Here is a 14564-nt window from a genome sequence, read left to right as displayed (position 1 = left end):
AAATCTTTGCTTCTGGGGGTCCCTGGAACTAAATATTTTGAGATGGGGGTCCGTGGCCAAATACATATAATTTTGGGGGTCCTTGACATGAAAAAGTTTGAGAACCACTGATAAAGAAACATACGTTATTAAAAAAAAAGGATTTAGAAGACATTTCTAAAATCCCCCAGAAGCAAAGATTTGAGATACAAATGTTCGCTTTAAAAAAAAAATATATATATATATATTCAAAGATTTGCACAAAAAAATGCATTTATCTAAAAATCTTAAAATCTAAAAATCTAAAAAATCAAAAAATCTAAAAATGACAGAGATGCGTTTCCCGGATTGAATGGGTTAAAAGGAACGACCCCGACCTTGCTCTAACGGTTCGCACCCCTCTGCCCCGCTCTGTCTCTCTCTCTCTCTCTCTCTCTCCCTCTCTGGCAGCTCAATGCTCCTCCTCTCTCACAGACCATCAGCACAAAAACACATAACTCATTCAGTGATTTATCCATGTATGATATGGGCTTGCTCTGTGAAAGCCCGCGTTAAGCCCCTTGTGATGCTGCTGCTGTGTGTGTGTGTGTGTGTGTGTGTGTGTGTGTGTGTGTGTGTGTGTGTGTGTGCATCCCATGTGGTGGTGTACTGTAGGCAGTGGTGGAAAGTAATGAAGTACTTTTACTCAAGTACTGTACTTAAGTACAATTTTGAGGTATTATTTTTTACTTTATTGGAGTATTTCCCCGTTTTCCCAATACTTTTACTTCTACTCCACTACATCAAATATTGTACTTTTACTCCACTACAATTATTTGAAAACTTTACTTACTAGTTACTTTGCAGATATAAATTATGATATTATGAAACATACATTAACCACTTTAGCCCTATTTTATACGTAGGCTATTTGAAAATAGCCGATCTACAAGCTCACAACGCGTCGCATCGCGACGCGTTGTGAGCTTGTAGATCTGCTATTTTCAAACACTTTAGTACTTTTACTTTTGGTGCTTTAAGTACATTTTGACACCAATACTTTTGTACTTTTACTCAAGTCAATTTAGAATTCTGGACTTTTACTTGTAACAGAGTACTTCTACACTGCAGTATTGATACTTTTACTTAAGTAAAAACATGTGAGTACTTTTCATAGGTAAACTGGTGGCGACTGCGCAGCCTGGCCGACGACTCCGCGGCGAAAATCCACGGCGACGACAAGCAAATGAAGACGGTCCCCGGGGACCGCAGTCACGCCGTGATACCGGCGCTGACGCCCTTCTCCGAGTACAGCCTCGTCGTGATGACCTTCAACGGACGGGGCAGCGGGCCCGGCAGCCATCCTGTGAAGTTCAAAACCCCGGAGGGAGGTAGGAGGAGGATTGTTAGAGCAGTGCTGTGCAGAAACAACATGGAACTTATTGATTTACTACTCTACTGCAGGGCTGAGGACGGGGGGAAAAATAATAGTCCAAAAGAAAGAAAGTGGAGGCTGCAGAATTCTCCTCCTCACTGTGTGTATTACCTTTTGTTGTTTTTTTTTTGCTCCCGCAGTTCCTGAGAAAAATCCTGTTTTCAGGGTCACGGACGTACAGAAGCACACAGTGACGCTGGCCTGGGCCCCTCCACTGGAACCTAATGGAATTCTCACTGGTTACCTCCTGGACTATCAGCTGAGTATGTGTCTGTCCTACTATACCCTGTATAGGAAAAAGAAAAGTATAGAATGGATATATGCAGTGGTGTAAAAGTACATTTACTCAAGTACTATACTTAGGGCACGGTCACACCGCACTTTTATTTTACCTATGGGGCGGAATCTGCCACTGCTTTGTCAATGCAAATGCGTGGATTCATGGAAAAGATGCGCAAGAACATGAATCCACGCATTTGCATTGACAAAGCATTGGAAGGTAAAATAAAAGTGTCCGTGCCCGTAAGTGCAATTTTGAGGTATTTTTTACTTTACTAGAGTATTCCCAATTGTCTATACTTTTACTTCTACTCCACTACAGTACATCTCAGAGGCGTATATTGTACTACGATTTACAAGCTCACGTTGTGAGCTTGTAAATCAGCTATTTTCAAACATCTTAGTACTTTTACTCATGTATATTTTGATGCCAATACTTTTGTACTTTTACTCAAGTAACATTTTGAACACAGGCCTTTTACTTGTAACAGAGTATTTTTATATTATGGTATTGCTACTTTAACTTAAGTAAAAAATATCCGAGTACTTCCTCCACCACTGGATATATGCATTCACAGCAACACTGTGCTTCCATGTCAAATACAGAAGAGGAAGTGATCAATCCCTGGGAGACTCAGTGATGCATTTTGTTCAATATGTGAATCGTTCTGCACAGCATGCAGGTCAACGTTGTACTATTCTACTGTTAGCTGTCTGGCATCCATAGCTATAAGAGCCATTGTTGTGTCCAGTGGTGGAAAAAAGTACTCTTTTTTTTACTTAAGTAAAAAAGTAAAATTATCAATACTGCAATGTAAAAATACTCTTTACTTGAGTAAAAGTACAAACGTATTGGTATCAAAATACTACTTAACCCATTGAGACCTGGAAGCATCTGTGTCATTTTTTGATTTGAGCTAAAAAGCATAATTTTACACTTTGGCTATTCAAAAATAGCAGATCTACAAGCTCATAGCGCGGCACCGAGTGCCGCGCTATGAGCTTGTAGATCTGCTATTTTTGAAAAATCATGAAACTGTGTCCAAATCTTTGAATATATATATATTTTTAAAGCGAACATTTTTAACTCAAATCTTTGCTTCTGGGGGTCCCTGGAACAAAATATTTTGATGGGGGTCCGCGGTCAAATGCATATAATTTTGGGTGGTCCTTGACATGAAAAAGTTTGGGAACCACTGATTATAGCAACATACAGTACGTTTTTTCCAAAAAACTGTTACTTTTGAATAGCTCAAAGAAATCTAAAAATGACACACAGATGCGTTCCCGGTCTTAATGGGTTAAAATATGCGACACCGAGTGCAGCGAGTGCCGCAGTGACCTTTTGGAGGACCCTGGAACAAAATATTTTTTGGCAGAACATTTTTGAATAGCCAAAGAAATCTTAAAATGACACTAGATGCTTTAAATTCCTGGTCTTAATGGATTGGAAGTCCAAATATTGTCGATATACCACTTTATCTGTTGCTTCAGTGCTCTGCGATCGAGGGAGCAGAAGAAGTTTCACTCGCATTGTAAAAAAAAAAACACTTTTAGTTCAGAGATGAATGCAAACAAAGCAGATTCTTGGGTTCATGAGGGTTTTTTTCACCCACGGTATTTCTCCTACTTGCGGCAGCCACGGTATCGACCGATAGATTTTTGTTGCGCTAGCTAGAGAACTCCTGTCAAGCCGGGTTAATATACCATGAACACAGCCATTTCACTTTCCCAAATATACTGTACAGTAAGGACTGTGATTGTGACAGGGGCGTCACGGCCATTCACTGTGCGTACGACGCGACACCCTCACTCTCACAGATCCGTGATTTCATACCCCCCACTTTATGAAAAAAAAAAATATATATATATTTTTTGATAATAAATCGGTAAAATCAGGCAAAAATAAGAATTAAATAACCTAACCCTAACCCTAAAACCGAAATAAAGTAACCAAAACACGAAAGAAAACTAACAAAATCCGCCCCATTTTTTTTTTTTTTAAATGCAGAATTTGTTTACATTTGACAGTTACAAATGTTTTTCACGCTTTTTCAAAAATAGCAGATCTACAAGCTCATAGCGCGGCACTCGGTGCCGCGCTATGAGCTTGTATATCTGCTATTTTTGAATAGCCCAAAGTGTAAAGTAAGGGGTATAGTCCACCGAAAGTCCATCCCCCCCACCTTCTGAGAGCCTGTGACGTCCCTGGATTGTGAGATCTGGTGTTTCTCCACACAATTAGAATCAATGGAATCATAACTTACGTATTCTTGCTCATGGCAGAACAGAAGTAACTGAATAATCGAAAACCTCTGTCTCTCAAAGTCTGGTCCAGGGCCCACCAGGGGTCCCAAATGGATGCCTATACGGGTCTGTAAGTAACTGCAAGAGTGTACAGTGGTGGGTTATCTCTGGGAGCCCAATCTACGCTGTAAAATCTATAGAGTTCATTAAAATCTGAGTGTACAAATGTACAGACTTGTTACAGACTTATTATAGTCCATTTGGAGTGGACCCCTGGTGGTCCCCGGACCTGACTTTGAGAACCAGTGATCTTAAACAATATTTGGACTCATATCATGTCCAGGTTGCTGTATGCAACCTAAGATTCTACTCAAATTCAGCATCAACAATTCAATAATTAAATTACATGAAAATGATGATTACTCCCGGTGATACCCCCGTTCTGCCACTAGGAGATATAGTTGTCCTGTTTGATGCCGTTTACAATGCATTATAGCGTCTGGTTTAGCTTTAGCACCTTCTCTACAAATGAGCATTCTCTCAGATCTTAGTTTCATAGCAGAGAGCTGATCAAGTGCACAGTGTTATGGACAGTATTATACTGTGGCTATTCAAAAATAGCAGATCTACAGTACAAGCTCATAGCGCGCCACCGAGTGCCGCGCTACGAGCTTGTAGATCTGCTATTTTTGAAAAATCATGATTTTCTTTGAATATGTATATTTTTGTTCAACTCAAATCTTTGCTTCTGGGGGTCCCTGGAACAAAATATTTTGAGATGGGGGTTTGCGGCCAAATTACATATCATTTTGGGGGTCCTTGTTTTTCCTATGGTTATACTAGGAGGAAATTTGAGAACCACTGCTGTGTATATGACATAGTGAAGTGTGCACGGTATTTTTCAAGAGTCTGAAAGCCAAGGAGGTGGATCTGTGTGTCTCTCTGTTAATAGTGTAACCCCATGGTCCGTGGCCAAGACAAAAATCATTGTGTGGTTCTAACGGGGACCAAAGGGGTCAAAGTGGGGTCAGGACGCTATATAGGAAACATGTCAAGTTGATGTCCGCTGGCCTGCTGCGTGTCATGATTATGGCTCAGTAGGGGCTGACCAAGGTCACTGTGTCACAGTCTGTTAAGGCTGTAGTGTTAGTGACCCCCATCCCCATCGTCCAGAGCGGACACCTCCATCAACCCACCAGATTGTATGTGTTCATGTGTCTCACCAGCGTCTTTAAAACAAAACGCCATGATGAGGCTTGATGACTTGACTTTAACCTATTAAGGCCTTAGGCTGATTCTACAAAATGTCTTCTAAATCCTAACAGCTTTTTGAAGTTGGTATTGCCCTGCCAAGCCAAAGTGCAGTAACTACGTTTTTGGACACACCGACTTATTTGTGTATCCCAAAGGTCAAATTATCCTTTGTGATTTTGGGGGATAAACAATTACCTCAAGAACAGATGTACAATTAGTGTAATATCACTTATATGGCGATATCTCATTTGGCTGACCAGTTGAATAACTTGTAATTTTTCAGTGATTTTTTTTTTCGTAGTTACTGCAAGACCCCCACAATTATATGTATTTGGCTGCGGACCCACCATCTCAAAATATGTTCTTCCAGGGACCCCCAGAATCATTTATTATTATTATTATTGCTTTTAAAAAATATGTATTCAAAGATTTGCACAAATGTTCACGATTTTTCAAAATTAGCAGATCTACATGTACAAGCTAATATCGCGGTACTCGGTGCCGCGCCATGAGCTTGTAGATCTGCTATTTTTGAATAGCCCAAAGAAATCTAACATGACACAGGCTCGTTCCCGGTCTTAATGGGTTAAACGACAGCTTTGTGCTACATTTAACCAGCTAATTGACTTTGATTTTGAGACTACACAGGAGGCCCCCAAAACGTCCTTACAGTATTTCAAGAGAGAACGTTTTTCATTGTTGCCAGCCAGCCTGCACGATAAAGCTGATGGACTCTTTGAAATAGGGCTTTTTTTTCTCCTCTCCTCCGCCCCCCTCCGCCCCCTTTTTTTTAAAAGTCCCCTTGAAAGAAGTCATGTGTGAAATGTTGAGGATAATGCAGCCAGCTGTCAGCGTGGCACCGGCGACACCAGAGGAATCTCAACGTCGTCGCACAGCTGTTCAAACCGCTACGCCTGTTTTCAGATGGCCATCATTAAGCCATTAAGACCGGGAACACACATGGCTGTTGAGGGGAGTGTAGCGCCCAGGATCACTTAAAAAAAATGGCACCGGGTGAAAAAAAAGGGTTACGAAATCGTGGGATAACATTTTTGAGTAAAAAAAAAAAGACCGGGAACACATCTGTGTAATTTCTTTATTTATTTGGCTATTCAAAAAATAGCAGATATACAAGCTCATAGCGCGGCACCGAGTGCCGTGCTATGAGCTTGTAGATCTGCTATTTTTGGAAAAAATCGTGAAAAATTGTGCAAATCTATGAATATATATTCTACAATGTCTTCTGAATCCTAACCGTTTTTTGGAAAAAAACTTATGTTGCTATAATATCAGTGGTTCTCAAACGTTTTCATGTCAAGGACCCCCAAAATGTTATGTATTTCGCCGCGGACCCCTCATCTCAAAATGTTTTGTTCCAGGGACCCCCAGAAGCAAAGATTTGAGTTACAAATGTTTGCTTTAAAAATATATATATTCAAAGATTTGCAAAAATGTTCACGATTTTTCAAAAATATCAGATCTACAAGTTCATAGCGCGGCACTCGGTGCCGCACTATGAACTTGTATATCTGCTATTTTTTAATAGCCCAAAGCATAGAATATGGATAAAGTGGTTTACACAGATGCTTTCCCGGTTTGAATGGGTTAAGTTCACATCTCGCAAGGTTTCACAGAAAGGCCACTTTTGTAGCATCATATACCAGACCTAGAACAGAAGGGGGGCGTGGGAGGTGTGCGTGTGTGTGTGTGTGTGTGTGTGTGTGTGTGTGTGTGTGTGTGTGTGTGTGTGTGTGTGTGTGTGTGTGTGTGTGTGTGTGTGTGTGTGTGTGTGTGTGTGTGTGTGTGTGTGTGTGTGTGTGTGTGTGTGTGTGTGTGTGCGTGCGTGCGTGCGTGCGTGCGTGTGGTGGTCTGGGAGGGATTGGGCTAAACTCACCAGCATACAAATTAACACATTATAAATGTAGATTATTTTGAAAAGAGTCCGTCCATCAGATTGTTCCTAAAGGGTAATCCATCAGCCCGGCTCTCAACCCAATTACCGATGCATCAGAGAAGTTGCTTCTCCAACACTGAAAAAAACGACATGGCCGGGACCTAATCCTAACGTTTTTTTTTCCTTCCATTTTATTTATTTATTTCTGTTGTTAGTCAATGACACGGACGTGGTCGGGGCCCTGCAGACGGTAGAGATCAGTAACCCCGACGCCACCAAGTGGATCCTGCGTGACTTGGAGGCCGTGAGCAGGTACACGTTCTACCTGCGCTCCTGCACCAGCGTGGGCTGTGGGCCCGTCGTCAGCGAGGAGTGCACCACGACCCCTGAAGCACGTAAGTCAACACTTACAGGAAGCTGAACAACAAAGCTGGGTGGGGATGTATGTGTGTATGAATGCGTGGGTATATATGTGTGTGGTTTTGTGAGCATATTTAACCCATTTAGACCGGGAAAGAATATGTGTCATTTTTAGATTTCTTTGGGCTATTCAAAAATAGCAGATATACAAGGTGCCGCGCTATGAGCTTGTATATCTGCTTTTCTTTTGAAAGATTGTGATTTTTTTGCAAATCTTTGACTATATATTTTTAAAGCAAACATTTTTCACTCAAATCTTTGGATACAAAATATTTTGAGATGGGGTCCACGGCCAAATACATTGACATGACAAAGTTTTGAGCACCACTGATATACTGTATAGCAACAAAAAAACTGTTTAGAGATTTAGAAGACATCTGTAGAATCCCCAGAAGCAAAGATTTGAATAAAAAATGTTCGCCTTAAAAATATATATATATTCAAAGATTTGCAAAACTGTTAATTTTTTTTTTTAGCAGATCTACAAGCTCATAGCGCGGCACTCGGTGCCGCGCTATGAGCTTGTAGATCTGCTATTTTTGAATAGCCAAAGAAATAAAAAAAAATGACACAGATGCGTTCCCGGTCTTAATGGATTAAAGTGTGGGTTTAATGGAGGAACCCACACTATATGTCCGTGCAGAGGTGGAATACAAGGTGTCCTGGGGCCTGACAGAACTTAGGTTAAGTGAAGCATATAGGTGACAATGCCATTTTACAGTGTTATCAAATGGCGTTGAACTGGCAGAATATGATATAGGCATTGGCCAAGCCTTTTCAAATCTCCATGTAAGTAATTTTTTTTTTTTTTTATTAACAATTTCATACGGGGGTGGTGGAGGTTTTCATTTGTCACTGTCACGAAAGAGCAAGTGCTTATTGATTGGAGGGAGAACGTGAGGTATGAAACAATCAGCTAAAAACAGAAAAATGCTTTGAGCGGAGGAAACAGAAAAGGTTTTAATATTGAATCGTGTAATCATGAAGGTGTTGCTGGATACAGTAAGTAATCATAATGGGCTGGATGATCCCTTGCATGTAATCTTTTGTTTTCAATTTTTCCATTTTAATGACTTAGTTTGAAGACTTCATACGGTGGTGCCGCAACTATCACAGAACCCGAGTTTAAGGTGCTGATGAGACCGTGGGCTCAGAGACAAACGAAATAATTAGATTCAAATGAAACGGTAAAAATGCAAACAGATTTAACCGGAGTGGCAGTAAAGCACAACAAAAGACTTTCTGAACAAAACAAGAAACACTTGAGTGGGCTTCACTTACCTTTTTATTTCCTTTTGTTCACTATAATTGAAAGAATCACGGACAGAACACAGTTTGTTCATGGTATTGTACAATACCGATGGTCTGTTGGCAGAGATAACTATAGAACTATAGAACTAATGCAAATATTCACAGCAAGAATGATACATTCAAAGAAAAGAAATCTCCCTGACTCTGTAGTTGTTTATCCCATTAAGACCTGGAACGCATCTGTGTCATTTTTTGATTTGAGCTAAAAAGCATTACTTTACACTTTGGCTATTCAAAAATAGCAGATATACAAGCTCATAGCGCGGCACCGAGTGCCGCGCTACGAGCTTGTAGATCTGCTATTTTTGAAAAATCGAGAAAATGTGCGCAAATATTTGAACATATTGTTTTAAAGCGAACATTTTTAACTACAATCTTTGCTTCTGGGGGGTCCCTGGAACAACATATTTGGAGATGGGGGTCGACGGCCAAATACATATCATTTTGGGGGTCCTTGACATGAAAACGTTTGAGAACCACTGATATTGAAACATATCAGAATAGTGTTGGGATTTAGAAGACATTTGTAGAATCGGCTTCAGGTCTTAATGGGTTATTTGCATCTTAGCGCAGAATAATTGATCACATTGTGTGTGTGGGGGCTCTTATTGGGTGTCTATGTAATATCCTTGACATGGAGTCTCGTACATCTCTTGTTACACACTCGAGGGAGACACATTAGTAGTGAACATTAAAGCTGTGCTACCGTCATTTTGTTTTTTCCACTGCCTTGCCGCTGTATCATGTTAATTACTCCAAGGCTCTTCCTTCGTTCGCACTGCTGCCAGAAATGTCCTGTGTGTGCCAGCAGCTTGCCTTTCATTACAAATGTGCATGCGTGTGTGAGTATGTTTAATATATGCATGTGTGCACACAGGTGTGTGCCGATGAGACACTTCTACCATGTGCTGCTTTGCTATGCATTGCTTTTTTGCTTTGTCTTTGTTTTTCGTCTCCCTGCAGCAGCTTCCGCCACGGTTTCCAACCTCCTCTTCAGTATGTAACTGTTAGATGCCGGGACGGGGTTCTAGAGCCCGTCTGTCTGATGAACCAGTCGGGCTCTGGTCTGTCTGTGTATGTAGGGTTTATAAGTCTAATTTATATTTTGTCTCACGCACGGTGACAACCAGTGGTGTAAAGTAACTAAGTACATTTACTCAAGTACTGTACTTAAGTACAATTTGGAGGTACTTTTACTTTACTGGAGCGTTTCCAATTGCCTAAACTTGTGTTTGTACTCCACTACATCTCAGAGGCAACTACTGCAATTATTTGAAAAATTAAGTTGACTAGTTACTTTGCAGATATAAATCATTACATTATAAAACATACATTAACCCCTATTTTATACCAAGGCTATTTGAAAATAGCCGATCTACAAGCTCACAACGCGTCGCATCACGGTGCGTTGTGAGCTTGTAGATCTGCCATTTTCAAATATTTTAGTACTTTTACTTTTGGTACTTTAAGTACATTTTGATACCAATACTTTTGTGCTTTCACTCTAGAAAATGTTTGAATTCCGGACTTTTACTTGTAACAGAGTACTTCTCCATTGCAGTGTTGATACTTCTACTTAAGTAAAACATTTGAGTACTTTTTACACCACTGCAGTGACAACCAATGTCACGGTCGTATGACAAAGTATGAAATAGGCTTTGGGCAACTAACAGCCATGCACACTGTACATAACCATGGCATTACCAACACGCATTATTATTATGGACAGTAGTTTGCTGTTTACGGGTGTGTTAAAAAATGTACGGCACGATGCCCTTCATTCACGACCTTAACTCGTTAAAACCGGGGGAAGCAACTGTGTCATTTTAGATTTGAGCCACTTGAACCATTATTGTATACTTTGGCTATTCAAAAATAGCAGATATACAAGCTCATAGCGCGTCACTTCGTGCCGCGCTATGAGCTTGTAGATCTGCTTTTTTTTTTTTAAATCTCGAAAATTTATAGCAAACATTTTTAACTCAAAGCTTTGTCTCTGGGGGTCCCTGGAACAAAGTATTTTGAGATGGGGGTCCGCGGCCAAATACATACAATTTTGGGGGGGGGTCCTTCACATGAAAAGGTTCCAGAACCACTGACATAGAAACATACGTTTTTTTTCAGAAAACTGTTTTAGATTTAGAGGGCGTTTGTAGGATCGGCCTCAGGTCTTAATGGGTTAACCATTATGACGGATGGAATCACACATAGCCTACAGTATCTATAAGTGCTGTGTTGGTATGCCACATGTTTAAGCAGTCTGCTCTAATTACTGTACTGTAGCTGTGTGTGTGTGTGTGTGTGTGGCCCTAGTTAGCTTGCATGGGTAGATAGATTCATGGGCTGTGTGAGCAGGTGTGACACGCTCATACACACACACATTACTTCAGGAATACAGAACGATAAACATGCAGACATTTCCCACTCATTGATGAATAATTAACCTTGTCTACCGTTTGCCCTTGCCATCAGCAGAGAGCACTACTGCACGCCTTCCTCCATTAGCAAAATGTCAACCGTTTTCTAGATAAAGTTTGTGGCTTTCTCTTGCAATAGCGATGTTAACTCTTTAAGACCGGGAATGCGTCTGTGTGTCATTTTTGATAGATTTCGTTGGGCTATTCAAAAATAGCAGATCTACAAGCTCATAGCGCGGCACCGAGTGCCGCGCTATGAGCTTGTAGATCTGCTATTTTTGAAAAATCATGAAAGGTTTTGCAAATATTTGAATTTCTTTCTTTTTTTTTTGGTCGACATTTGTAACTCACATCTTTGCTTCTGGGGGTTCCTGGAACTAAATATTTTACAAATGTTTGCTTTAAAAAATATGTATTCCAAGATTTTGACGATCTTTCAAAAATAGCAGATCTACAAGCTCATCGCTTGTATATCTGCTATTTTTGAACAGCCAAAGAAATAAAAAAAATGACACACAGATGCGTTCCCGGTCTTAATGGATTAATGAGTAACCTAATTATAACTTCATATTAATCTTGGCTCATTAGTGACTCTGTAAATGAATATTGACTTTTATCCCAGAAACAGCGCATACTCAGTGCTGTCACATGTAGAACTCACACGGAGGAAACAAATGATGCTTTAAGAGCTAAACCCAGGAAGAGCAGCAGCCATCTATCCTCTCTTTGTGTCATTATGTATGCACAAGCGCAAGCGAGACATTAATGTCCCATAATTTAGCAATTGTCATTTTTTTAAATCATTCCTTAGTATCTATAAACACACCTGTACCAATATTTACAGTGAAAATGTCTAAATGTATTTTATTCAAGTCTTCTCTGTGCTTCTCTCTGCTCTTTAAACCCAGTTTTAACTACTTAGTAGTCATTAATTATTCATTATCTGACTGCTGTGAATGGCTGAGTTCGAGAAAACCTGGGAACGATTTTTAATTCCTAATCATTTCTCGATTCAAATCTACAAATGAACTCTGAACGTTACCTATAGCCAGTGTTGCTTTCGTCGACTAAAACTATGACGAAAAATGTTCGTCGACTACCTTTTTTCACTGACGAAAACTAGATAAGAACGAAATAAAAACTAAGCTATGATGACTAAAACTAAGACTAAATATATTGACAATTTCGTCAACAAATAAAAACTAGACTAAAATGTTAGAGAGGGACGAGTGGAGAAGAGATCCAGCAGAACTACAAGACAAGTCATTGTATGTTTGGTTGCGCTCGGGTGTTGCGCTCTGAAAATAGCAGATCTACAAGCTCACAACACGTTGTGCTGCGACGCGTTGTGAGCTTGAAGATCGGCTATTTTCAGCATGCAACCAAGTGTAAAATCAGCCATTACGACGCCATCAAGGCACCGCCTACATACATTTTAGTCGACTAAATCAACTGTAGATTTAGTCTACTATAATCTTAGGATATTTAGTCGACTAAAACTAGACAAAAACTAAAACATTTCAGCTGACTAAAATATGACTAAAACTAAATGGAATTGTATTCAAAAGACTATGACTAAAACTAAATAAAAATTTGCTGTCAAAATCAACACTGCCTATAGCCACCTATTAACACTGCTCTCTGCACACAAACAGAAGCTCCTCTTTAGCCACAAGCAGGCTGCTGTAGTAACAATTATCTGCAAACACATTTATCCTCATCCTGCAGTCTGGAGGTGTGAAATATTCTGTGCACAGCCTGGACACGCGAGTTCAAGTTGTTTATTGTCTCGTGCAACACAACACAGCCGGTAGCAAAACTGCAGACAGTCGGGATTCTCGTACACAAAGGTTTCCTCAACAGTGTGAACTCACTAGATAGCTCCAATTTCACCTTCATCTTAAATTAGTTCCTGACTCGCTATGGTGCGGCTACGACCGCATTTCTATTAACCTCATTCCTGGGAAGCTCAGCAGTTATTTGTCAGCCCGTATCTGAGTCAAAACTGGATGAAATGTCGAATGGCTTGTAAAACAGACAATGTTTAATCAGCCCCTTGACATAATGCTTGGCATATAGTATTTAATATTTTCTGTTTGTACAGTTGTAGACCTCTCATGTTGTAGACCTCTCAAATAGTTACTAATTTTAGATCACAAGCCTCTGTAGTTGAAGTGTGTGCTAACCCTATAACTTTCCGCTATAGCATGTAGCTTAGTATATGCCTCTTCTCCGAATTGATAACCACAAGCTATGTCTTCCTTTTTTCAGGCCAGTCAGCCTTCCCCTCACCTCCAAGCACCACAAGGTCCCCTGTGGCCAAACCGAGCACTCGTTCCACCATAGGTATAGCTGCTTGCTTCACATTCAAACGCAACAAGCCACAGGAAGAAGTGGCTGAAATAATCTATTAATCATTGCTGCTGTAGTAGTCCCACCAGATGTAAAAAATTGAATATCCGATGCAACAACACATCCTGACCCAAAGGCGTGAGCTCTGGTGTTTAGTCACTCCAATGAAGGACAAATATCTCTAATTTGTCACTGATTGATCTGTTGGGCCCCCGTCCACTCTGTACACAGTGGGTATTGACTAAACAGTCACCTGACATTTACATGTAATATTCAACCAGGTAAACAAACAAACTCCTCTGTGGGACAAGGAGAAATGTCCATGGCAGCATGCAGCATCTGAGCTGAGGAAAATACTGTATACAGAGGGGTTCGAAAACGTCCTCCCTGGGCCAAGTGAGGGAGGTGTGAGCCCCATACTGGGAGGGTGATATTTACTGTACACGGGGATAAGTGGATAAGTGGAAGCTGTTGAAACCTTCCTAGATGAGAATAGATTCTTTCCTGGTCTCTTGTTTTAACCCATTAAGACCGGGAACGCATCTGTGTGTCATTTTTAGATTTTGTTGGGCTATTCAAAAAATAGCAGATCTACAAGCTCATAGCTCATGCCGCGCTATGAGCTTGTAGATCTGCTATTTTTGAAAAATCATGAAAATGTGTCCACATCTTTGAATATATATATTTTTTTTAAGTGAACATTTTTAACTAAAATCTTTGCTTCTGGCGGGTTCTACAAATGTCTTTTTGAAAAAAATATCATGTCGCTATTATATCAGTGGTTCTCAAACTTTTTTCATGTCAAGTACCCCCAAAATGACCCCCCCCCCCCCCCCCCATCTCAAAATATGTTGTTCCAGGGACCCCAGAAGCAAATATTGGAGTTAGAAATGTATATATACAGTATATTCAAAGATTTTTCCAAAAAAAAAAGACACCGAAAAATGTGTTTCCAGGTCTTAAAGGGTTAAAGAGCCCTCCTGACTTTGAAGTGGCG

General features: G+C 40.3%; 1 protein-coding gene across 2 annotated transcripts in view; it reads left to right on the top strand.

Moving 5' to 3' along the window:
- Positions 1 to 14564, top strand: part of chl1b (cell adhesion molecule L1-like b) — a 110311-nt gene that overhangs the window by 83825 nt on the left and 11922 nt on the right. For both annotated transcript variants that reach the window (XM_084063605.1, XM_084063606.1), the window contains exons 21-23: positions 1136 to 1349; positions 1534 to 1656; positions 7283 to 7462. In XM_084063605.1, the coding sequence (XP_083919731.1) occupies positions 1136 to 1349; positions 1534 to 1656; positions 7283 to 7462 (517 nt within the window). The remainder of the gene's footprint in view (positions 1 to 1135; positions 1350 to 1533; positions 1657 to 7282; positions 7463 to 14564) is intronic.

Source organism: Gymnoscopelus microlampas (assembly GCF_963454915.1).
Source record: "Gymnoscopelus microlampas genome assembly, chromosome: 7".
Classification (NCBI taxonomy): domain Eukaryota; kingdom Metazoa; phylum Chordata; class Actinopteri; order Myctophiformes; family Myctophidae; genus Gymnoscopelus; species Gymnoscopelus microlampas.
Note: the sequence above shows the minus strand (reverse complement) of the source record. Positions and strands in the feature narration are given on the sequence as shown.